The sequence below is a fragment of the Saimiri boliviensis genome, chromosome 3 (assembly GCF_048565385.1).
Source record: "Saimiri boliviensis isolate mSaiBol1 chromosome 3, mSaiBol1.pri, whole genome shotgun sequence".
Taxonomy (NCBI): Eukaryota; Metazoa; Chordata; class Mammalia; order Primates; family Cebidae; genus Saimiri; species Saimiri boliviensis.
This window is the reverse complement of record NC_133451.1, coordinates 165,001,008-165,026,848: the sequence shown is the minus strand read 5'-3', so window position 1 is coordinate 165,026,848 and position 25,841 is coordinate 165,001,008. Positions and strand designations below refer to the sequence as shown.

Below are 25,841 nucleotides of genomic sequence, written 5' to 3'. Positions count from 1 at the left end.
TTTCAAGGCCAGTGCAATGGCTCTAAATGCTTAAAGATTTTGCTCCTGGTGACAATACGGGAAATTGAAGATGGAGGGAGGACAGTTCTATATTACAGGGGATGCTGAATATTTCATTTCTTTGGTCACATCTTCATAAAGACACCACTAGTAAGTAGTATGGCACAAGAGAAGGAGCATTATACGGTGTACCTTTTAGTCAGAAAAAAAGGTTTCTTATGCATTTGATTGCCACACAGAAAAGTTTTAAAGCACTTCTTAATTTTCTGTGCCTGGTTATCAACACTGACCTATATTTACACTTGACCTTTGTGTGTATGGGGTGGGAGACAAGGTTTCACTCTGTTGCCCAGGCTAGAGTGCTGTGGTGGAATCATGGCTTACTGCAACCTTGACCTTTCCAGGCTCCAGCGATGCTCCCACCTCAGTCTCCTGAATAGCTCTGACTAGAGGCGCACATCTGCAGCTAATTTTTGTAGAGACAGAGTCTTGCTCTGCTGCCCAGGCTGGTCTTGAACTCGGGCTCAAGTGATCTGCCCGCATCTGCCTCCCAAAGTGCTGGGGTTACAGGTGTGAGCCACAGCGTCCAGCCAGGTGAAGAGATTTAATAAGGGGAATATCTCCTTTATTTTTATCTTCATGTGTCCTGATTGAAACTTTCTGATTGTTTTCTGCATTAGGTCCCACAAAAATAGTGTCAAATTCAAAGATAAATCTGAGGCCTTAAGTACAATATTTCAACCACTAATATGCACGTGTGTTATGAGCCCTGACTAGGAATATCTTCAGAAATGTGGGTTGTACTTGGGATCTGCCTCACAAGAAGATTGCATGTGAAATTCTCTGAAGATCCCCTGTGATGCACAAGGCAGAAGAAACGGGTGTACACGAAGAATCAGAAGAACCAAAGCCCCAGGTGTGTGGTCTTTGATGTGAGAGATCTGCCATTCCCAAAGATATTCTTGTTTCTGCTCCGTGTGGCTTAGCAAGCAGGACTTGGAGTGGGGGAACGCTGGCATGACAGTGAAAATCAGTCCCATTATCAGAGGTGAGACCCAGTACCATAAAAATCTGTGCTCTTTCTTCTTAAAATTTGGGACTAGAATATTTAAGTGAACATGATATATTCTTACAGTGGAATATTGAGCATATATTTCAATAATGTTTTAAATATCCATTGTCTTCTCATTCTATAAACACATCAGAAAACATACACAGAAAAAAAAGACATCTACCACCACTTTGCGTCTTCCAAGTTCCACTTCATGTGCAACTAGTTGTAGTTCGTTTTCCAGCCTTAGATATTTGTGTGATTGTCTGCTATGTATTTATAAGAATCCCAGGACGGGCATGGTGACTCATGCCTGTAATCCAAGTACTTTGGGAGGCTGAGGCAGGTGGATCACTTGAGGCTAGGAGTTTGAGACCAGCCTGGGCAACATGGCTAAACTCCGTCTCTACTAAAAATACAAAATTAGCTGGGCATGGTGGCACATGCCTGTAGCCCCAGCTACTCAGCAGGTGGGGGCAGCAGAATGGCTTGAAGCTGGGAGGTGGAGGTTGCAGTGAGCTGTGATCGTGCCATTGCATTCCAGCCTGGGCAACAGAGTGAGAATCCATCTCAAAAAAAAAAAAAAAAAATCCCTCTTCACCTAAACTTACCTTGCAATCTAACCATGACTAAGATACGGCATTTCTTATTTCTCAGTTTTCTCACCCAGATAACCGCAGTGGCTTCCAAGCAACAGAGAGCAATGACCACCTTTGCCCCTTCATCCTCTTTCCTACTGCCAAGGTGAGCTTTCTTCTGTTCCTCCTAGGGCATGCATTTTTATTTATTTTTATTTATTTATTTTGAGATGGAGTCCCGCTCTTGTCTCCCAGGCTGAAGTGCAATGGTGCAATCTCAGCTCACTGTAACCTCTGCTTCCTGGATTCAACCAATTCTCCTGCCTCAGCCTCCCGAGCAGCTGGGATTACAGGCATGTACCACCATGCTCAGCTAATTTTTGTACTATTAATAGAGATGGGGTTTCACCATGTTGGCCAGGTTGGTCTCGAACTCCTGACATCAAGTGATCCGCCCTCCCCGGCCTCCCAAAGTTGGCGGGATTACAGGCGTGAGCCACTGCACCCAACCAGGAGTGCATTTTACCTCTAGAAATGGATTTAAAGCTGTGTTGTGTGCAGTTCCCCCAGTGACCTATCCTTGCTTCCTTCAGTGCAGTTCCATCTTATCTCTTTTATAGTCTAGGTCAGGCGTCCCCAAACTTTTTACACACGGGGCCAGTTCACTGTCCCTCAGACCGTTGGAGGGCCGCCACATACTGTGCTCCTCTCACTGACCACCAATGAAAGAGGTGCCCCTTCCTGAAGTGCGGCGGGGGGGCCGGATAAATGGCCTCAGGGGGCCGCATGCAGCCCGTGGGCCGTAGTTTGGGGACACCTGGTCTAGGTTTTCAAATAGCACTTTTTGAGGGTAGGGGGAAATAGGTCACTGCTAAAGCAAGCTTGAAAACCAATCTACAGAATACTAAACACCTTCTTTACATGGCACATGATCTGATCCCTGCTTCCCTATCTAGCCTTCCGTTTTTCCCTTTTACCTTCTTACTCTCTGAATTCCATATATTCTGTATTTGTCCGTTCTCATGCTACTAATAAAGACAGACCCAAGACTGGGTAATTTATAAAGGAAAGCAGTTAAATTGACTCACAGTTCAGCACAGCTAAGGAGGAAGACTGAGGAAACTTAAAAACATGGCAGAAGGGGAAGCAAACATGTCCTTTTTCACATGGTGGCTGGAAGGAGAAGAGCCAAGCAAAGCAGGAAAAGCCCCTTATAAAACCATCAGATCAGGCCGGGCCCAGTGGCACATGCCTGTAATTCCAGTACTTTGGGATGCTGAGGCAGGTGGATCACAAGGTCAGGAGTTCTAGACCAGCCTGGCCAACATGGTGAAACCTTGTCTCTACTAAAAATACAAAAATTAGCGAGGCATGTCAGGGGGCACCTGTCATCCCAGCTACTCAGGAGGCTGAGGCAGGAGAATTGCTCAGACCTGGGAGGCAACAGTTGCAGTGAGCCGAGATCACGCCACTACACTCCAGCCTGGGTGAAAAAGCAAGACTCTGTCTCAAAACAAAACAAAACAAAACAAAACAAAACAAAACAAAACAAAACAAAAAAACAAACATCAGATCTCATGAAAACTCACTGACTATCACAAGAACAGCATGGGGGTATCCACTCTCTCATGATTCAGTTACCTCCCCCCAGGTCTCTCCCACAACACTTGGGGATTACAATTCAAGATGAGATTTGGGTGGAGACACAGCCAAATCGTGTCGTGTGCCATGACTCTTCTGCCTCTATCCATTTGCACACTCAATTAGCTTTTAGAATGTCCTCCCTCTAGCCCCACCCACCACCAAGGTTGTCTGCCATCCACCAAACCTAAGCTCAGTGTGCCCTTCTCTGTGCAATATTCCCAATTCTCCCAGACAGACTTTGATGCTTATATTTATCAGGCTTATTGCTTATTAAAAAGCAGAAACTGAATCAGGCCATCAAAGAGGATAAAAGAGAGATAGGAATTTCATGAGAATCAACCAAAAGAAACCATATGACTGCACCACCTGAAGCATCAAAGAGCTTTAGAGACCTCAGCCGTAGGCTGGGGGGGATCTGCAGTGGAATGTCCTGTTAATGTCAGAGTAGTTCAGCTATCCTTTTCTGTCAACTTCTCTTTTTTCTACCAAATAACTTCCTTACCCTCTACTCTATATACCTGGTTTCAGGTCCATGTTTTCCCACATGCCGGCTCTGTAATCTTGGGCAAACTACTAAACCACTTTGTGTGTCATCTGTCCAAAGGTGAGATAGGAAAAGCGTTAAGATTATTGAAGAAGAGCATGTTGGCTACTGTATTCCATCAGTTCCCAAATGCACATTTCCGTTCACATTTTAATACCTCTGAAGTCGGGTTGCGTTTTACAATTGCTGTCTGGCAGACAGGAGTCAAGTTGTGAGGTAGTTGTTACTGCCTGCCCATGTGCGAATGTGGTTGTTATTCCTGGCTGCATGACGGAGCAACTGCAGCCTCTCCATGTTTGACTCAGAAAACTATTTAAGGACCATTTGAGGCAGGACTATGAGTCCTGGCTCCTGTCTGAAAACCTTTCATTGACACTTTTTGATAAGATCAAGAACATTCCAGTATCAAAACACAGAATAGGTTTTGGAAAAAATCCAGAGAACAATGATGCAGCACTCTTAAGAACTGCTACATCTTTTAAGAAATGCTGCCCAGAGCTTTTGATGGCCGTAGGATTATCTTGTATAGAAAAACACAAGCATTGATGTCTGAGTTAGAAAGTAATTCAGAAGAATCAGACTTTGAATGTGAAGTAGTTTCAGGGACCCTTATAAATTTATTTTGCTTACATTTTTCTTTTCAGGTGTGCACAAGAATGATATGTAACAAAATCTGTGCATAAATCAGCATTAAAAAGCCATTTTAATAAGATTTAATATAAAACTATAAGTGATAAGGAAGCATTGTGTTATGGATTAATTAGCAGCATTTAAAAAAAATTTCATAGCAGTCCATAAAATGCATCATACAACTGACATCTTAGATCTGATGAAATGTGATATTTTGCTGGGCATGGTGGCTCACACCTGAGATTACAGAGAAGTTTGAGAACAGCCTGACCAACATGGTGAAACCCCGTCTCTACTAAAAATACCAAAATTAGGCAGGTGTGGTGGTGTGCTCCTGTAATTCCAGCTACTCAGGAGGTTGAGGCAGGAGAATTGCTTGAACCCGGGAGGCGGAGGTTGCAGTGAGCCGAGATCGAGCCATTGCACTCCAGCCTGGGTGACAGAGCAAGATTCCATCTCAAAAAAAAAAAAAAAAGAAAAAGAAAAGAAAGAAGGAAATGTGATATTTTGGTTATTGTTTTACCTAAGGATTTTTGTTTAGTCATCACTTTTACGGACCCATGGTCTCTTGTTGCCCTTCTCTTCATGACTTTGAAGATTCTATTTCATAAAATAACTACCTTATTCTCTCCATAATTTTCAGACTGAACCAGCTGTTAGACTGATGGATGTATGAACCAAATGATCTTGCAAGCAAGCGAATTCCATGACTGACTTACCCCATAGAGGTAGACGATGAATTGTAAATTTTAAATGTTTTTTTCAAATTACAATAGCATCCTTACCTTACTTGCTATTAAAAATATTTGATCTCAATTTTCAATAAATGTAGTATTCGATATTTTTCATGGATTAAGGTTTTCTACTATCTATACATTCTCTTGGCTTGGTGAATTTTTCAGCAATCATTTCGATGATCTAATTGATTAAGGCTTTAATAGAACGTAAATACTGCTTGATATCTCTGTGCTATAGCAGCAAAATATAATCAACATTCCATTATTCCTTGAGTTGGCCAGACATAACTATAAAATATTAGTGATCTCTTAGGGCAGGGCATGGTGGCTTGCACCTGTAATCTCAGCACTTTGGGAGTCTGAGGCAGGCAGATCACAAGGTCAGGAGTTCTAGACCAGCCTGGCCAACATGGTGAAACCCCGTCTCTACTAAAAATACAAAAATTAGCCAGACATGCTGGTGGACGCCTATAATCCCAGGTACTCAGGAGGCTGAGGCAGGAGAATAGCATGAACCTGGGTGGTGGAGATTCCGGGGAGCCGAGATTGTGCCACTGTACTCCAGCCTGGGCAATAGAGCGAGACTCCTTCTCAAAAAAAAAGAAAAAAAAAATATATATATATATAGTGATCTCTTATGAACACTTTTCTCCCTGAAAATGCATTTTTTTCTCCTCTTCCTTCAAAATGGAACAGATGTGAATGAAAGAGACTAGCAATACCTCTAACTTTTCTGATGAATTCCTTCTTTTACTCTAAAGATGCATATCATTGAGAAAATTCTGATCCTCAAACTTTTTGGCATCAGAGACTGATTTTGTGGAAGATAATTTTTCCACAGACTGGGGTCAAGGGGGATGGTTTGGGAATGATTCAAGCGCATTACTTTTATTGTGCACTGTATTGCGATTATTATTACATTGTAACATATAATGACACAACTAACCATAATGTAAAATCAGTGGGAGCCCTGAGCTTGTTTTCCTGCAACTAGATGATTCCATCTGGGGGTGATGGGAGACAGCGACAGATCATCAGGCATTAGATTCTCATAAGGAGCAGGAAGCCTTGATCCCTCTTATGTGCAGTTCACAATAGGGTTTGCACTGCTATGAGAATCTAATGCCACAGCTGATCTGACAGGAGGTGGAACTCAGCTGGTAATGTGAGTGATGGGGAGTGGCTATAAATACAGATGAAGCTTCATGTTTGCTCATCGCTCACCTCCTGCTGTGCAGACCAGTTCCACCAGTATAGATCAGTGACCCAGGGGTTGGGGACCCCTGCTTTATATGTTTAACTTCCTTATGTGACCGGTTTTTTCCTGAAGTAAGCCTCTTTAGGTGTATTTTACCATTTTTTAAGGATCTGTTAAAACCTTACAGGCAAGACTTCAATCTGTTGTCATTTCATCATTTGATGGAGGGGCATGGAGTGAATATTCAGACTTACCTTAGATCTGGCCCTTTCCCTCCTTTTCTACTGCCAACATCACCCTGTCCAAGTTCTCCCTGTCACCCACTTGGATTACTATCCTCATCTCTAAGCCAGCTCCCTAACACCAGCCTCTCTTTGCTGCAATCTGCATGGTCGGATGAATCTTCTGAGAAGAGACTCTTTCATAAGGTTAACTCATTGCACTAAAATTTTATTGTCCTTGGGATCAAGCCCAAATCCTCATATTGGCATTAAGGTCCCTCTGTAATTTGTCCTTAGCTTACTTATCCAGTTTTGACAAGAAATCTTCCCTTCCACTCATGCCAGTTTTGCAAACTGACCACAGTCATGATGTCCCTATCACCTATTTGCACCTTCCGGTGTTTCCTTGTGTCATGCACTAAGGGTAAGCTGTCTTTTTCTTTTCCTCTTCTATGAATCCTATTTATTTGAGGATAAGGTTCAAGTTCTTCTTCCTATAATGATTAATACTTTATATTTTATAGCAATATATAATATCTGCTATGTGTTAACATAAATATTTCCCTTTGCTTTTAATTCTCCCTATAGAACCCTTTTAACATTTAACATAGCACATCTTTCATAGCAGATCTTTTTTTTTTTTTTTTTTTGAGATAGAGTCTCACTCGGTCACCCAGGCTAGAGTGCAGTGATGTGATCTCGGCTCACTGCAACCTCCACCTCCCGGGTTCAAGCAATTCTCCTGCCTCAGCCTCCCAAGTGGTTGGCATTACAGGCACCCACCACCACACTCTGTTAATTTTTGTATTTACACTGAGATGGGGTTTCACCATGTTGATCAGGCTGGTCTCGAACTCCTGACAGGTGATCTGCAAGCCTCAGCCTCCCAAAGTGCTGGGATTACAGGTGTGAGTCACCACAGCCAGCCCACAGCAGATCTTTAAACATTTTGAACAGATAACCATTAGCTGCAAAACCTCTTATGACTTTACCTGGAGTCTTTATAATGAGCTACAAGGCTCTAAAGGACATAGCTGTAGCCTTCCTTTCTGACCTCCTCTTTACCTTGTTTCCTCTCCCTAGCTCCATGGGATTTTCCCAAAGCTTTTGCACTGGCCGTTTCTCCTGCTGGATTACTGCTTCCCCAGTTGTGGCTCACTCCCTAACTCATCATGGCTTTGCCCAAATTTTCCTTCCTCAGAGAGACCCTTCTTGGCCACCCTCGCTAAAACAGTCATCACCTCTCAACCCCTATCACCCAGCCAAACTCCATTTTCTCATGGCAGTACTTACCATTACTGTCACAAAATATTTGTTTGTTTATCGCCTGTTTCTTCCTCCTACATGAGAATTCTAGTAAGGAATGAGGACAGGGGCTTTGTCTGTCTTGTTCGTAATGTCTTGTTCATCCTCCCTGGCGTGATGTAGGTGCCTAGTAAATATTTATTAAATAAATGGATAAATTATTGAAAATATGAATAACAAAATTGAATTAGGTTTGATTTTGAAGTGTATTCCACAGGTGCCCATTTGGGATTCAGGAGGGAAAGAGATTTGTGAAAGTAACATGGCCAGCAAAAGAAACAAGCCAAAGTAGAAAACATTCTTGTTATTCTCAGCTGTTAAACTTTTCGTATCACTCATTGTCCTCTTTCTTTTGTGTCTTCCACTAGGAGGCTGGTTGTCTTACTTAATATACGTAAAAATGTAAATTGATACTTAGTTTTTCTTCCCAGACTTTAACTCAGCCTGAGCACTCATCTTACTCCATACACATGGCTCCTATTGATTTATGTGTTAGCAAAGTCCAAATCCATCTTGAAAAGGGAGACATTTTCCAGTATTGAGATTATTTACTGCATATACAATATCCCATATACGATATTGATACACAATATTGAGATATTTCAAATAATGTGATGTAAGCCCAGATGATATTAACAATACAAGGAATGTTTACAAGGACTCGTATTGTAAATATATATTTACAATTATACACTATACATACATTTATACAATAGGAATATAAAGAAAGATTTGTGTAATTGTAGCATTATTGGAATAAGTACCTTTTCTAAGTAACTACGTCAAGTGACCAAACAACTTTATTGATATATTAATTCTTATACATTAGTTAAAACTCAATGTCCCCACTACTTTATCTTCTCTATCAATATTGTAACTTCCTATAGACAGATACGGCCTTTTTATATGTCTTTAGATTCCTCAAAAAGTAGCCAATGTGTATAATGAATTTTTTTTGCAATTTTATTAAAAGCTAACATTCTAAATCATATGGCAGTATTGCAAAAAAAAAAAAAAATAGAAAAGAAAAAAGAATGTAAAGCGGTGATCAATGTGAATACCCAGTTCCTAGACTCAAGTACATTTTGTTTTGATTGAAATTTGAAATGATTTGTTTTTAACAACAGGTGGCGCTTTACAGGTTTTTTTGTTGTTAAGTTAAATGCACTGGCTATATGAAATGTATCTGTGCTATCAATTTTTAAAGTTAATACAAGAGCATTGATTCATATAATACATTGGGAATTCATGGACACTGTATTGCTACTAAACTTGTCATATTTATGAAGCATCAAATTAAGATTCTAAAAGATTACCAAAAGAGTCAGCAGTAAATATACCTTTGGAAAACATATAGAAGGATTATCTGTTTTTTACTTTTCTATTTATTTTCAATGTTTATACATATTATTATCCAATCGCTTTTTAAAATATGCATTTCCTTTTTTACTCAATGATCACAACGAGTTTACAAATTTTATAGAAGGAATTTTTAATATTTATAATGATCTTTATCTTAACTGGAAGTACAATGTTAATGATTGAAAATTTCAGATAAATGATAAGGTGAGCAGGGCTCAGCAGGTATTGTAATCTGAAATTATTAGCAGATAGCTGCTCCAAAATCCCTCCCCCCTCAAGCACACACATGCACACATACAGCAATACTATTATCTAAATCAGAGTTCTAAGGCTCAGAAAAACAAAAGTAAAACGGAATTGCCTCTAAACAGTTAAAAGGCAAATAAAATCATTTTTGCTGTGAAAGATCTAGAAAAAGGGGACCTTAAACATTTCCTCATCATACAGTGTGTCTAAGGTAATGATAACTAATAAATTGTACAGAACTTTAAAGCTTACAAAGCCCTTGCATATAAATGAGTCATTCAGTAGCAGTAGGATTTGGGAAGACTAAGTATTTTTATTAACTTCAGGTTATTGATGAGAAAGCAGGTTCAGGGAAATTAAGTGAAGTTTGCCTAGCTAGAAAGTGGCAAAGTTGGAGCTTCATATCATCTGATCCTACATCTGGTACTCTTTTCACAATACCATGCTATTTTCCTAGTTTTAATATTGGACATGGGGCATTATGATTAAATATGACATATAAGCTAAAGTTATAGACCATGATATACAAGGATAATATACTCAGAACTCAGTTCTTCAATACATGTATCCTATCAATTATTATAGACCACTTGAAATGTTTATATAAATGGACTTATTTGAACTGTGCCACGAAAATTACAAATCAAGGGAAACTCTAAGTATAAACATATTTTTTAAAAACCTCTTTTGAGAAGTTTTGTATGTTTTCTTTCTTTCTTTTTTTTTTTTTTTTTTTTTTTTTGAGCTGGAGTCTTACTCTGTCGCCCAGGTTGGAGTGCAGTGGTGCAGTCTCTGCTCACTGTAACCTCTGCCTCTCAGGTTCAAACAATTCTCCTGTCTCAGCTTCCTGAGTAGCTGGGATTACGGGATTACAGGCGCCCACCACCACACCTGGCTCATTTTTGTATTTTTAGTAGAGACAGTGTTTCGCCATGTTGGCCAGCCTGGTCTCATGCTCCTGACCTCAGGTGATCCACCCACGACAGCCTCCCAAAGTGCTGGGATTGCAAGTGTCAGCTACTGCATCCAGCCTTCTTTTTTCCATATTAGTCATTCTCTGTTCTTAAAGGGCATGGCTATAGTTGTTTTATCAAATAAACATTCTACTTTGTTCCCCTCAAATAAAGGATGAACTGTAGCCTTTGACGTAGGTTATTTCAATAGGAAATAAAGATTATAGTAAGCAAGTCATAAGAGATGCTTTTTTGTTTCGTGTGTGTGTGTGTTAATGAAAACATACTTTTATTTTCTTACTGTACTGTCTTTGGGGGACAGTTACAGATTTAAATTAACTTAGGTTCTTACGTGCTTGTCTCTGAAGATTAAGATAGCAGTAAGTGGTTGTGGGAATGAGAGATTGATAACTTCTGTCAACCAGAATCAAAGATGATACCAGGTGTTCATTATAAGGGTCATTCCACTTCCTGTTTCAAAATACAAATCAGCGGAAGAGATGGCTAATCTTGTTTTCTCAAGTAAATAAAGAACAAATCAAGGCTTAGAGGGGAACATCTGACATCACTGGAAGAGGAAAGAAGACAGGATTTATTTTGCAATTAGCTAGATAAGAATTAGGACTGTTTTGTACTAGGGCAAAAATGTTTCCTTATACAATCTTACCATGTGGGTTTAATTAGTAAAATCTTTGATATATAGTAGGGATGCAGTTTTTCTGAACTCTTGTCACTTTTATTCTCTCCAAAGGAATAGGGCACTTAAGAAATAAAGGGCACCAATTCAGAACACTTCCATGTACATTTTTTTCTTTTCTGACAGCTTGCAGATAAATAGAATCACCTGTGACAAAGTACACAGATGATTTGTTAAATTATAGAGCTAACAGAAACTACAAATCATGCAGTGTAACTTACTCAATGTATTGCTTAATTTGCCCATTTCCAGAATTTGAAACCAATACAGAACATTCGTATTTCAAATAGGGCAGAAGGATGAGAATTACGCTTATGAAAATGAAGAGAATGTTTATGGAAAATTTACAGAATAGGTTGGTCTATTTCTGTCAACTACAAAAGATTGTTTACAAAAGGAAACTGAAAATGAAATGGTCTGTCCTTGCCAGCTTTTCTTGGGAAGTATAGTATTATAGTGACTATTGCCCTAAAAGGGAAGTACAGAGAACTTAGTTTCCATTATCGGTCTTCATTGATTTATTAGATGCTTATAGGCTAATTCGTCAATGTCTGTGATTACTTAGTTTGTGTGTTTGTGTCTCAACAAGATAAAAGATTTTAATACATTTATTTATCATGACTTCACAGAAACAGAAGAATTAATAAGGTATTATTTTTCAAAAGCTTGGAACACATGATTATGCTATTTTTATTTTGGCAAATAAAGTAGATACATGAATAAGTTAAGCCTCCTATAACTGCATTAATTTTTTTTTTTTCTTTTTGAGATGGAGTCCAGCTATGTTGCCCAGGCTGGAGTGCAGTAGTGTGATCGCCGCTCACTGCAACCTCTGCCTCCCAGGTTCAAGCGATTCACTTGCCTCAGCCTCCTGAGTAACTGGGATTACAGGCACATACCACCATGTGTGGCTAATTTTTTTGTACTTTTAGTAGAGACCAGGTTTCGCCATGTTGGCCAGGCTGGTCTCCTGACCTCAAGTAATCTGCTAGCCTTGGCCTCCCAAAGTTCTGGGATTACAGGCTTGAGCCACAGCTGAAATTTTCTTTTAATCACTAAAAGCTGTGAGGAGTTACTGGATTTTTTTCATTTCACTTTATTCTTTTTCAAAAATCAAATTAACACAAGAGATGGCTAATCTCGTTTTTACCTGAAAATTAAGAACAAGTCAGGGCTCACTTTCCATTCCTTATTTAGTGGCATATCTTAATGAACTAAAAATTATTTTAAGATTTTTTCCCATTGATTATTTGCGTAATTTTTCCTTTTTGGAAAAATATCATACTCCAGTTATCCATTTTCAGTCAAGTTACAATGTAATTAAACTTACTAAGTAAAAAACAATGTTATCCATTTTTAGTCAAGTTACAATGTAATTAAACTTACTAAGTAAAAAACAATGTATACTTTAAGCTAAAAAATTTAGAATTTCTACAGTCTTATAGTTGTAAGCAATCAGGAAAGGCAGGTTTCATTCAATGTCTTTTAGATTTAAGGTGACAAGGCTATACTTACTTACATTTATTTATAATGTAATATTAAGAGAAAAACATATTAATGCATTTTAGTGCTAAATGATATGGCAGGTCATTGATCAACTCTGTACAGCATATTTAATTTCTTAATACAACATGACCCAGATGATGGTGTTTTAGATAAAAATCACACGGATTTTATTTATTACTGTAGTTTTAAAATACTTAATCTCATTGAAACTTATTGTAATACATCTCTGGTTGAAATAGAGTGTATTTGCAATAGAAATCTTTCAAATATATTTTGTAGGATTTATGAAGGTAGAATGTTCAGTGCTCCCTCTCCTGGTTTTGTCATATCAGTGAACTGACCTCTTAGCCCACAATTGTGGTAGTAGCTAAGAAGTCAGTTTTGAAGAACCAAATAAGATACTCTGATATGATATTCTATTTTTGATTTGTCTAATCCAGTCACAAGAAACCTATCCATCACTGGTAAAATTTCATTACATCCCAAAATCTAATGAGATCTAGTTAAAAAAAAAATACAATTTTATGCTTTTAAATAGCCTATTTTACTACCATTCCTAATATAAAGAGTGAATATATAACTTTATGTGAATATCAAGTTTTTGGCTTGATTTTTATCCTATGCTATTTTCTGGTGATGCTTTTTTATTGTTATTGATGTTCTTAACAATGCTCTGTATTCTTTAGTGGAATTCCAAACACAACTTTAATTTTTGAAAGTTCTCAGACATTTGAAAATCCAGTGTGTATGTGGGTGTGTGTGTGTATTACATATGTATATACGTTTCAACAGAAGCACTTGCTATTGTAAATAAGGAGGTTAAAAATGTATTTTGAACTAAAAATTTCAATACTCATATTTAAATATGACTTAGATTCTAGAGTTTTGTTTTTGTTGCTTTGTTTTGCCAGACTTTAAGCTACTCCTGATACACAGTACCTGGAAAAATATTTCCTTCCCACTAAGTATAAGTTTGGTTTTTAGGTGGCTTTTAAAAGTTTCTATGGACCTTAAATTCCACATATAGTTATTCTCACTGCAGCATGAAAGGAACAATTTTGATAGCAAATGTCTAAAATCCCATAGTTTGTAAGAAAGCAAGTTTCCCATTTACAGTGTTTTTTCCCCAGTCACATCAGATATTACTAAAAATTATAAAGCTTCGTGATAAATTTTTTCTATTCTAATTGACTTTTAGCGAATTAAAAAATATACAGGTTGGTATTTTTGCAAAATTATACAACTATATTACAAAATAGAAAGAATTTGGTTTCTTCCCCATGTGCTTGATTTGTGGGAAATCATATAACAAGCCAGGTATAGCAATTATTTTTTTAAAAACCCACAACAGAAAATTTCCCTTTTATTATGTATCCTCATATTAAATTTGCAGCAAGACATGCTACCTTTTGAACTTTAGATTTCACATATTCTGAACTGTGTTGTATATAGGAACTGTAATGTTATATAATCATCTTTTTGTGTCAATATACATTTTCCCTCTAGTTGTTCAGAAGTGATGGCTTGGTATACAGCTTTTTTCTTCTTTTATTCTTTACAATTCTTTTCTAATTCAACTTAAGAGTCCACCAATCCTTTTAATTGAGATCGACAACTAAAGATTGCTGACTAAATCTAAATGTATTCCTCTATGACGAACTGCATTTGCAGAATTTCCAGAGGCACTCCCGAAGTTTTAAGAGGATGTTTATTACACGAGTCTGAAGGGCAACGTTTCCAAGTTGGTACACATAAACGAAAGAGGAAACGAATTTAAGGAAATCCTGTTCCAGGTTTTCGGGCAGCCCGAGAGATTGACACATGATATCACCGGAGGCGTGTCCTGGAGTGGAGGTGGAGGTGGAGGCAAGGAGCTGAAATTCTGCGGAGCCCGAGTGAGATCGCTCTGCAAAGCACGCAGTGGTTTGCAGAGTGATATCAGCAGGCAGAGTTCCCTGCCCTGGATAAGGAACAACTACAGTCGCTGTAAATGTGCCTGAAAAGCAATTTCCAATCTTTGCATTAGGTAAGTACCGTTTCCTTCCGTAGACATTTTAGGAAAGATAAGGTGAGAAATGTTGACTTCTGCTAGGAACTGAACATTGCTTTGAACTCGCGTTCGAGCTAAGATTACTCGTTGCATTTCAGAACACCGGTAGCATTCCCACTGCTAAAAGTAATGCTCTTAAAGTAAATGCTACCGCTAAAAGAAAAAGGATCCCTTTCACCTTCCTTTCCTTAACCGACCAGTAGCAAGTTGAAAGTCTGAAACGATCGAATGTGTGGAACACAGGGCCGTTAATGCCTTTATGCGAAGAGGGGCTGGCATTCGGTGTGTGGACCAAATGCGTGTTTGTTGAGGCATTGTTGGTGACCTAATCCCGAGAGAAGCATTGGTTTAAAACCTGAATTTCCCGTCTCTGTGTATTGATTTCTAACGCGCAGAGGCGTTGCTTGCACGTTGTTTGAACTTCTAGGCATTCCAGGGGGCAAGGGCACCTCGGCAAAAACGTGCAGGACTGCATGTTACTTTGGTTCGCGGCTGACACGCCGACTGTGCGCCTGCCTGTCAATCACCGGGAGCAGCAACAGGGAGCACATGGCAACGGGCTGCGGGCGAGCTGGCCAGCGGCCCGCCCCGCGTCCCGGCCCTTGGAAGAAAGGGACATTCACGAGCTTCTATCTCTAATCTTCTGTCGCAGGCATTTCGGCCGTGGAGCTGCAGGCTCGGAGGGCTGGGTGTGAGCGCTGCCCGGGAGAGGCTGACCTGCCAGGCCCGGAGTTCCCAGGGACGCGGTGCCCCCACTTGCCCTACGTGTGAGATCGGCAAAGCGCCTCGGCCTGAGCGGGGAACAAGGGACGACGCCCGCCTCTCTCTCCGAGAAGGATCCCCAAACCTCGCTCCCTTAACCCCTCCCCCCTAAAAACACGGGTAAAAAGATTCCCCTCCCCCTACCCGGCCGCGGCGGCCTCTGCCTGGCAGGCGCGTGCTCCAGGGTCTCGCGCGGGGCTTGCGCGGCTCCGTGACCCGCCCGGCGACGCCGGTTCGAGCCCTGACCCGGGCGCCGCGGAATCTCGAACGCCCGTGACGTGGATTTTTCGTTCGTCAGGAGGCCGCCATCCCTTCCTTCGTTCCCTGCGAGGAGCGACCAGAACCGGAGAAGTACTCTGAGCACACCGTGCCGTCAGCCAGCCCGTCACGCACTCGACTCTCCGCCACTCCCCTGCTGGTTTTTCTGAGACGCGGAGAGCCTTCCCGAAAGGATTTGTAAAAACTGGTTCTTAGAAGGGCTCTGCGGAAGACCTCGTGAGGTGGATGTTACTGCGCCGCCCGGCGAGCGCCAGCCGTGAGAGGTCCGGCCCGGGCCGCGCGCAGCCGCGGGAGAACTGCCCTCCGCAGCCGGAAGGGGGCCGCGGGGAGCGCTCCTGCCGGGAGGCGGCGGGGGCGGGGGAGGCCGCGGGCCCAGGCGCCGCAGCTCCGGCGATGCCGCCTCGCCCTCCCCGCCTCGGTTGATGCGGCGCGGCTACGCCGCCGCCCGCCCCGGGACCTGGGCCGGCTCGCAAGCCTTGGCCCCCAGCCGCCGCTTCGGCCTAGGTGAGTGCGCGGCGGCCGCGCTCGACCCGCGGGGCGGGAGGCGCGCGGGCGGGGCCTGCTCGGCGCGGCAGGTGCGGACTCGGCGGCGCAGCTGCCCTGGCCCGGACTCCGGGAGGGGAGGGGACAGGAGGAAAGAGGAGGGACGACCCTGCGCGGCGCGGCCCCACCCGCCGCCCCCTGCTCCCTGGGAGCCGAGGCTTCTGGAGCAGTCAAGGTTGGGTGGCTGGGTGGGAGACGGTCCGCGGCGGCGGAGGGTAGCGAGACAGGGTCTCCCCGAACCCCAGTTACCCCGAGCGGCGGCGCGGTGGCCCGGGTTGTCCTCTCGGAGAGCCCTTCACCCCCGAGAGGGATTCCAGGCGGCTCTTGGGGTGTCCCCGGGGGCCCTCTGTTTTGGAGTGTGCCTCCGGCATGGGACCGGCAAAGACGGGGTGTGTGTGTGTGTGTGTGTGTATAGGGAAGCGAATCCCCGGAATTCGCCGGTCACCCCTCGATAGAATTAGCCTGTCCCAAAGCTAGCCGCAACTTTCTTGTTTTGAGCGCAGTGCAAAGGCGAGGGAAGGGAGCGGGCACTGCCACTTTAAAAGTGGGGAAGTGGGCCGGGAGCGGTGTCTCACGCCTGTAATCCCAGCACTCTGGGAGGCCGAGGCGGGCGGATCACCTGAGGACAGGAGTTCGAGACCAGCCTGGCCAACTTGACTAAACCCCGTCTCTACTAAAAATATAAAAATTCGCCGGGCGTGGTGCGCGCGCCTGTATTCCCAGCTACTCCACAGACTGAGGCAGGAGAATCGCTTGAAGTCGGGAGGCAGAGGGTGCAGTGAGCCGAGGTCGCGTCACTGCACTCCAGCCTGTGAGACAAAGTGAGACTACGTCTAAAAAAAAAAAAAAAAAAGTGGGGAAGTCCGCCCTCCTGAGTTTATGCTAATCTCAGCCTCCTCCCCTCCTCCTGCCGGAGAGAGGGAGAGAGAACTTGTTTTCATTCATAACTTTTTCCCTTTCCTTCCTCTCCGTCAACTATTTATTCAGTGCGGATTGCAGAGGGCGCAGCTCCACCGTCGTAGCTTGCAATGTGGCCGTCCGTGCGCTGGGTTCTTCTCTCCGGCCCTAAGTGAACCCGGCTTTTCCTTTAAAGTAGAGACACATCCTTGCTTAGGATCATCCAGACCGTGGGCTTGCTTTGGGCGCCCTCATGGACGCTGAAGGCTCTAAATGATTTGTCGGAAACCTTGGTGGGCCACGCAAAAAGTGTGTTGGAAATCCACGGTGATCCTTAGGATGTGATGGGATTGTCCGAAAAGGTACTCTACTTCCATTCGCGTTTTCCTGGGGAAGGCAGTGTGCCGAGCGCGTGTGAGCGTGTTTGGGGTTGGTCCAAGACTGTCACTGCTTGAAAATGGGTTTTCTTCAGATCGGAGGTGGCGAATTTTCTTTGCTTTTAATTTTTTGTCTGGCAGCTTCATTTCCCAGTAGTATGAAGTTCGTTGCAACTATCATTGGAAATGCAAATTAAAGTTGTGTCTGGCGTTTTGGGTTTCACTATTCAAATTCTCTACGGTTTTGCGTTTCGTGTGGAATCTGGCTTAGTACTTTTAGATACCTCTTGCTTTCAAAGCACTGAGTTAAGAAGTTCTTGAAGAGGAGGAATAATTGTGCTGGAGTCAGGGTTCGGTGTTAAGGACCCAGAGACGAAATCCCTGCAGGTTATGAATGTGTTACTGCTCATGCACAGAGAAGGTAGAATAAACTAGAGAAACCTGGAGAGCTGAGTCGTGAAAACAAGGGGAACTCCAAGAAGTTAACATATAAGGCATAGTTTAGAGACATTGGTTTAGGAAGTATAGGAAACGGACTTCTTTCTGTGTTATTCCTTAAATCATGTTTTTTTTGTTGTTGTTGTTTTTTGTTTTTTTGTCTCAGGGTGGTAGTTGAGAATGGACATCTCTTTTTCTTTTCATTCTTGAATTGGATGGATTCTGTAGACTTTAGAAGGAATTTGGGTGAAAAATACTCTAGTTCACCACTGAAAGCAGAAACTTTTTTTTAATCTTTGGTAGTTTGTGAAGAACACATTACAAATAGAAATGATTTACTATTAGTATGGAAATACAACTGCTTATTTTTATCTGGATAGTAGTGTGCTGATTTTATTACAAGAAGCACATTGATTCAGAGTTGGCAGTGCTTTTGAAAATCAAGCACTGTCATGTAAATAGATTTTTAAATTAGAGGAAATACAGATAATTAAAACGGCCAGGATTTCCCTACACTGCATTAAAGGCCTCACACTTATTTGTGCATAAAAGTTATCTTGTTTTGTGTTTGAGCCCTTAAGCTTAAAAAAAAAAAAAAATCCTCTCAGGATTTCAAATGTGAGTACTGTTGTAACATTCACAGGACTACACATTGAGTCGTGTGTGTTTGTAGCTATAAAACACCAAGAATCATTGCAGACCTGATACATTTATTTTTGCATGTCATATAAGGTAGCTTTAAAATTCTGATTTATATAGAAAATTACCTCTTATTTTGAGATTTCATTTTAGTTTAGAGTCTTAATTTTTTAAAATGCCTTAATTTTTTTTCGTCATTAATCTAATGCTTGTAACAGCACACAGCAAAAAGGCTGTAGCACCAAAGCCATTCTCAATTTCTTAAAAGGTAGGCATTTTCCTTTATAGAAACCACCTATGAAGTGATAACTGAACTTTCTTTAGAAGAGAGTTACTCTACTGCTTATACTCAATATTCCCTGTGAAGGCATGCTCCATTTAAATTATTAGATTCACAAACAGGAAGGCATTACTTCCTCTTGATTCTGCTTCTTAAAAGTTGGAAAACCTTGTAATGTTTATGGCATGAGGGCCCTTGCTTAAAGTCTTCCTCTATGATGTGGTCCCCAGCCTCTCCTGGAATTGGACTCTGGCCAGGACCCCAGCATCATTGTAATCCACTGATGAAGGAGGTCATTAATAGGCGGTTTAGGCAATTTGTGACTTGACAGGATTCCCCCCACCCCCACCCCCAAAAATGCTTTCTGTCATTTATTTTCACTGTTTTTTTCATCTCTGATTTTCTTTTAGGATTTCAGATGCATGCCAGGTTTCCACTGATTGCCAGAACTCGAGATCACTACACATGGATCCCCAAAATCAACATGGCAGTGGCAGTTCATTAGTTGTGATCCAGCAGCCTCCTTTGGATAGCCGTCAGAGATTAGACTATGAGAGAGAGATTCAGCCTGCTGCTATTTTGTCCTTAGACCAGATCAAGGCCATAAGAGGCAGCAATGAATACACAGAAGGGCCTTCAGTGGTGAAAAGACCTGCTCCTCGGATAGCACCAAGACAAGAAAAGCATGAAAGGACTCATGAAATCCTACCAATTAATGTGAATAATAACTACGAGCACAGACACACAAGCCACCTGGGACATGCAGTACTCCCAAATAATGCCAGGGGCCCCATTTTGAGCAGATCTACCAGCACTGGAAGTGCAGCCAGCTCTGGGAGCAACAGCAGTGCGTCTTCTGAACAGGGACTATTAGGAAGATCACCACCAACCAGACCAGTCCCTGGTCATAGGTCTGAAAGGGCAATCCGGACCCAGCCCAAGCAGCTGATTGTGGAGGACTTGAAGGGTTCCTTGAAAGAGGACCTGACACAGCACAAGTTCATCTGTGAACAGTGTGGGAAGTGCAAGTGTGGAGAATGCACGGCTCCCAGGACCCTGCCATCCTGTCTGGCCTGTAACCGGCAGTGCCTTTGCTCTGCTGAGAGCATGGTGGAATATGGAACCTGCATGTGCTTAGTCAAGGGCATCTTCTACCACTGCTCCAATGATGACGAAGGGGATTCCTATTCGGATAATCCTTGCTCCTGTTCACAGTCACACTGCTGCTCTAGATACCTGTGTATGGGAGCCATGTCTCTATTTTTACCTTGCTTACTCTGTTATCCTCCTGCTAAAGGATGCCTGAAGCTGTGCAGGGGGTGTTATGACTGGATCCATCGCCCAGGGTGCCGATGTAAGAACTCCAACACTGTCTATTGTAAGCTGGAGAGCTGCCCCTCCCGGGGTCAGGGTAAACCATCATGATTTTTGGAGGTGGGTTGTACCTCCTGAACTTCTAGCTTTCAAGTTGTGGCCGTTAAAAAAAAAAAAATCCTATTAGATACTGGCTTTCTTTTCTTCAGAATTTTTCCCTGTTTCCCACATTCTCTTCCCCTGTTCCCAAGGTCTGACTCATGGATTTTTTTCTCTTCCCTCATGGATGATCTTCAGTTAAGAGTGAACTGGGAAGCTGTACCTGGCTCCCACTTAGGACCAGAGCCTCTGCCATCCACTTGAGAGGGTATTGAGAGCCAGTGGGCTTCTTTGTAGTCTTTTTCTTCTGCAAGCAACTTTCTAAAGTTGTATACATGAACATATACACCCACACCCAGACCACAGAGACTTAGAGCTGTGGTGATTGGGTACCTTGGGAGCAGGGAAATCGGATTTTCAAAAAGCAACCATTTAATTGCTTAAATAAGCTATGTATTAAATCTGTCTCCAGTTAGGGCTCTCTTCTAGCCTTGGCCCCCTACGTAGCATGGGGGATATATTTTTTGCCATAACATAAAAATTTTCCTTTAACCACTGCCCTGTCCTTGTCTTTCAAGGGTCTTTCCCCTCAGTTTTGGCATTGTTTTACTCTGGAGATGCCAACCGTATTTTTTTCTTTTCTTTCGATGTAATTTTAGATTCGCTTGACAATGTCAATCTTCACATTGGAGATACATTGGTTGTACCTTGCCCATCTTCACTCTAGCTTTCGTATTTGTGAAGGACTCAACCGCCTTCCTTCTACACCCCATGCTTCTCAGCAAATTTTTGTTGTCATTGAGGGCATTTGGATAACTCAAGTTGATATTTATAGCTGATCAATCTATAGGTGTCACAGAACTATGCTGCCTAAAGTGATCCTGGCTCCTTAATGGTCCTTTTGGGCCCCCTGGTTAGTTAACAGCTGAGTAATTCTAATCTCTTCTGTGTTTTCATTGCCTTAACCACAAATTGTGGTGCTTTTTGTATATTTTATGTATAAATCACAAAGTTGAATTCTGACTATTTTTAAGACAAAAGTCTGTTAAACTTTTTTATTGTAAAGAATATTTATTATGCGAATCTATTATTTTATGATATTTATTGCAAAGACTGTTGAAATGTACCCATGTCTGAATATAACAAAATATCAATACTTAACGGAGAATAAGGTGACACGAAGAAAGTACATATGTTAACTATAATGCAGAAAATATATTAATTAATGAAACTGTCTCTCGATTTCTTCATTTATTAGCCTGTACTATTATGATTTGCTTATTTGCTTATTTGCTTCGACTTTTTCTTCGCACACACCCATTTTACTTCTTTCCCTATAGTTGTTGAATCTAGACACAGGTGAGCCCAAATTATGAGCTAGAAAATAGGTTGGCGCAAAAGTAACTGTGTTTTTGCCATTAAAAATGGCCAAAAACTGCAATTACTTTTGCACCAACCTAATAGTTTCTGGAAAGTACATGAATCAAAATTATGTAATCCAAACTATTTTTTAACAAATGCTCAAGTGAGTTATTTTATACAGTAAAATTTTTTTGTTACGTTAAGTCACTCCCTGCTTTGTTTTGTAAGCATGAGGTTTTGGGTATATCATAGCTTCTTGAAATGGGGCATATCTACAGGAGAAGTTTTTTTCAATGTTTATCTTAACTCTCAAGTTAATAAAAAGTTAGATTTATCAGCTAGACTTATGAACTTGGTTCTGTAGATATGCTAGGCGTCTCTGGTACTGTCACTTTAATAAGGCATTCTAGAAGTTACCAAGGGAATAATTCACAGTATCAGAGAAATTTCGAGATCATTTCTGTCCCTGCCTTCTCATTTGTTTTACAAGTCTAATGTGACCTGACCAAATTACACTTCAGCATGTCCTGTGCAATAAGAAATCTGAGGGCCTAAAATTTTATGTAGAAAAAGTAAATAATTTAAATCTTATTTTTTAGTCTGGTGAAACCACTGCATAGCTAGAATCTTTGGATCTGATAAATATTTGGTCATTTGAGTCCTCAGAATGCACCATTTTTAAATTTGATAAAATTTTATTCCTGTGAGTCCTCAGTCTCACTAACTCCCTATGACTAAGTGATATGTCCAGTCATTATCTCCATTTGAAAATAATTCTTTGCATTGAGAATAAGATGTTGACATAATCTGAACCCAGGTTATCAAAGCTCTTATCCAGCTTTTTGTTTTGGTCATTATTCATGGATGGTTTGGCTGTTAAAGAGTATGTATTTGTTCTTTGTAAATAGGCTTTGACTTTGTTTTATATAGACAAGGTATAATTGGTAGAAACTTGTTTTAGTGCTTTTCCGTCATGCCGCTAAACCTATTTGTTGGCAATGTGATATTTGATCCATCAAATATTTCCTTTATGCTCTGAAAGGAGGATTTTTAAAAGTGAATAGTTGTGTTTTGGAGGCTACTTCATAATCTGTAGCACTTAAAAATGTGAAATGAGGAAAACTCTCATACTCAAGTTATGATGTTATCACTGGTCCTTTCATACATAGAGAGTATTTCATTGAGATGTGGCTTCTTAATGAAGTGTATAAACACAGACTTCTTCAAAATACTGTGTGGGTTTTTTTCTGGTATTATTCAGACCCTAGTATAATTAGTTGGAGTAAAAGATGTCTTTAGCTGTAATAACCAGAATAAGAAGCAGTAGCTTTTACTCAAAGAAATTTATGACTTTTATGAGAATGAAGTGTGTTGTGGAGTTTTAACTTCTGGCTATATATATGCAGAATACATGAAAAATATTAAGATGGTGGTCTGCTGCTTTGAGGGCTGTATATGAACTCGGGCATAATGGCAAGTCCATGGAGCGATCAGTTAGAGGTTCAGATTTCTAACAGAGGCTTGTCAGGTGGCAAAGCATAAACACTTTGATTCGAAACTTCCTCCTTTGTGATAGTTAAACAGAAATATGAGTGTTTCTTCCTAAGAGCTTATGGATCCTAACCCAATACTGATCCTCATTTAAAGTGCTAAGGCTTTGAAAGCGTCAGCTGAAATTTCTTAACAGTGCTGCTGCCACTTACTTAATGCTGGGCTAACCTTTTTATTCCATACATCTGTCCCTCTTGCCCACCTAGTACAGCCTTGACAGAATGGATGTTTTTGTTACATGGTTCCTTTCCAGTATATTTTCTGACTGCCAATTTTTTCATGTCAAAGAAGCCTTATTTAGATAGTTTAATAGTGAATAAACCAATATAGGATTTTTGTAATTGAGTAGTTTCCTGTTTACAGTTTATAAAATGTAACCTAGCAGAAAAATGAAATGTGAAAAAGTAAACTTTTGTATGTAAAGGGCTAAAGTGAATCTGTAAATATAGGATTATAATTATATGGTTTCCAAAATTCAAACCACAGAATATTTCAATTATTACTAAGAAATAAAAATTAAAGCTAAAAACAGTGGTCTTTAAAGTGAAAAGAAATAAGTTAAAAACTATGTTTTTACTCTAAAATTGATAATGGAACCAGACTCAGGTGATTAATTTCCAAAGGGTTTAATTTTTAAAATGATCTTTTTCCTAAATATTTTCTTTTTTAATGGAGTGATGTATTTCATAGCAGATTTTATATATATACCTCATATAAAAATCCCTTTTGAAATATATTGAAATATTGAAACAAACTGAAAAAGTGTCTAAAAGCAGTTCTACTCCTAAACTCCCCCTATAGATTTTCTTTTTTATTGCAAGAGCATTGGTGATTTTAAATATGTTGAAAACCAAACTTTAAGTCCTTCTTTTAGGCAATTGATGGTTGGAGGGTTGTTTTTTTCATTATTTCACTGATTAGCTATAATCAAAATAGCCATGTGTATACTTACCTGGCAGCTATTGATCCTTATAATAGTCTCTCAGACTATTGCCAAGTCATTTTGCTATTATTCAACACCTCCTAGAGGCATTACTCTGTATACAGTAGAATTCTAGAACTAAAAATATATCTCGAGTTGATCTTTATGTTTCTCAATCATATATGAAAAGAAATAGATAATCTAGTTTAAAACTTAAAAATTCAGAACTGTGTGTCATAGCTCAGACCTATATTAGAAGAATCTCTGGGTGCGGGGAGTATTCTTAATTTTCAAAAAACTTTTTGTATGATTTTATCAGGCAACTTTGAAACTATATAGTTCACTGTCTTCCTTTTGAGGATGTACAAAGACATGGCTTGAGAAGATAAACTGTTCATGTTCTAGCTAGGGTAGAGCCTGAACTTGTTCATCTGACACAGGATTTTCTTCATTTCTCATTCGTTTGCTTTTTGGGACAGGATCTCAATCTGTCACCCTGGTTGGAGTGCAGCAGTGGCATGATCAAGACTCACTGCAGCCTCAACCTCTGTAGGCTAGAGCAATCCTCCCCTGCCGCAGCATGTGAAGTAGCTGGGACCACTAGCAAATGCCACCATGGCCAGTTTATTATTGTTTTTTTGTTTTTGTTTTTGTTTTTGTTTTTGTTTTTTTTCAGTTGTCTCCTTATGTTGCCCAGGCTGCGCTGAAGCTATCCTGCTTAGCCTCCCAAAGTGCTGGGATTACAGGTGCAAGCCATCGCACCTGGCCTCTTCATTTCTCAGCAGCCAACTCAGTCAATGCCTTTCTGCTGCAATTAGCCCTTACTATTTCATCCTCTTTACCAGAAAGCCTTTCCTTCATAATTAATATATTTTACCATAATTTAGGAAATGAAATGCTATTCTGCATATATTGTTTATGCTTAGCTATCAGGAATAAGTAGTAAATGACTTCATTGCCATGATGATTTTTCCATATGTTAATATAAAAATTAACAGTTTGAAAGTGGAGCTTGTGTTTCCTCTGGCTGGGTTTATATGGTAATAATAGAAGAAATGAATTTAATCAGTTTGTAAAAGGAACGGTAACTTGGCATCCAGATTTAAGAACCTGTGTGATGTTACTTCTTATCATTTTTCTGGCTGCAGTAAGATTACAGTGATTAGAAGCTGCTTTAAATTTTTTATTTTGCATTATTAAAGAGATGGATGTCTTGCAGATAGAATCACAGTAGATATGGCAATAATTCTATTGCAGAAACTATCAGAGAAACTGGAACTTTATTGAACTGGATATTTAGGTACAGTCCACTAGAAGCATCGTCACCAATGATGCTTTATTTAGTCCAGGAATCTACTTAGTCTATATACAATAATAAATCATCAAAATTATAATTTGATAAAATCAGAATTGTAGTTTTTGTGATAAAATAATCATAGAATCATAATTTCCTTCCTAGTAGAGCGAAACTTAAAGGTCTTCTAATCCAGTCTTTTTATTTTGGAGATAAGAAGTACAGGTTCAGAGAGGCTGCTTGGCTAAAGTCATGATCTATTTGTGAAAATGAAGAAAATTGTATTAAACACTGCTGGCTGGGCTGGGCTTGGTGGCTCACACCTGTAATCCCTGCACTTTGGGAGGCCAAGGCGGGTGGAT

General features: G+C 40.6%; 1 protein-coding gene across 3 annotated transcripts; it reads left to right on the top strand.

Moving 5' to 3' along the window:
* Window positions 1-389: 389 nt before the first annotated feature.
* Window positions 390-25,190, top strand: SPRY1 (sprouty RTK signaling antagonist 1). Of its 3 annotated transcripts, XM_039479175.2 has the most exons (8): window positions 390-916; window positions 1,709-1,795; window positions 5,091-5,175; window positions 14,466-14,698; window positions 15,375-15,604; window positions 15,783-16,267; window positions 17,294-17,565; window positions 19,348-25,190. In XM_039479175.2, the coding sequence occupies exon 8, from the start codon at window positions 19,403-19,405 to the stop codon at window positions 20,360-20,362; it is 960 nt and encodes a 319-aa protein (XP_039335109.1). In that variant the 5' UTR covers window positions 390-916; window positions 1,709-1,795; window positions 5,091-5,175; window positions 14,466-14,698; window positions 15,375-15,604; window positions 15,783-16,267; window positions 17,294-17,565; window positions 19,348-19,402; the 3' UTR covers window positions 20,363-25,190. The 3 variants fall into 3 exon arrangements, with proteins under 3 accessions (XP_039335109.1, XP_039335106.1, XP_039335108.1); XM_039479172.2 differs by having other exon boundaries at window positions 15,375-16,267; XM_039479174.2 differs by lacking the exon at window positions 17,294-17,565 and having other exon boundaries at window positions 15,375-16,267.
* Window positions 25,191-25,841: the final 651 nt, after the last annotated feature.

What these genes read in the sequence shown, in the direction of transcription:
- SPRY1 (XM_039479175.2), top strand. Translation starts at nt 19,403, where the DNA reads ATGGATCCCCAAAATCAACATGGCAGTGGCAGTTCATTAGTTGTGATC.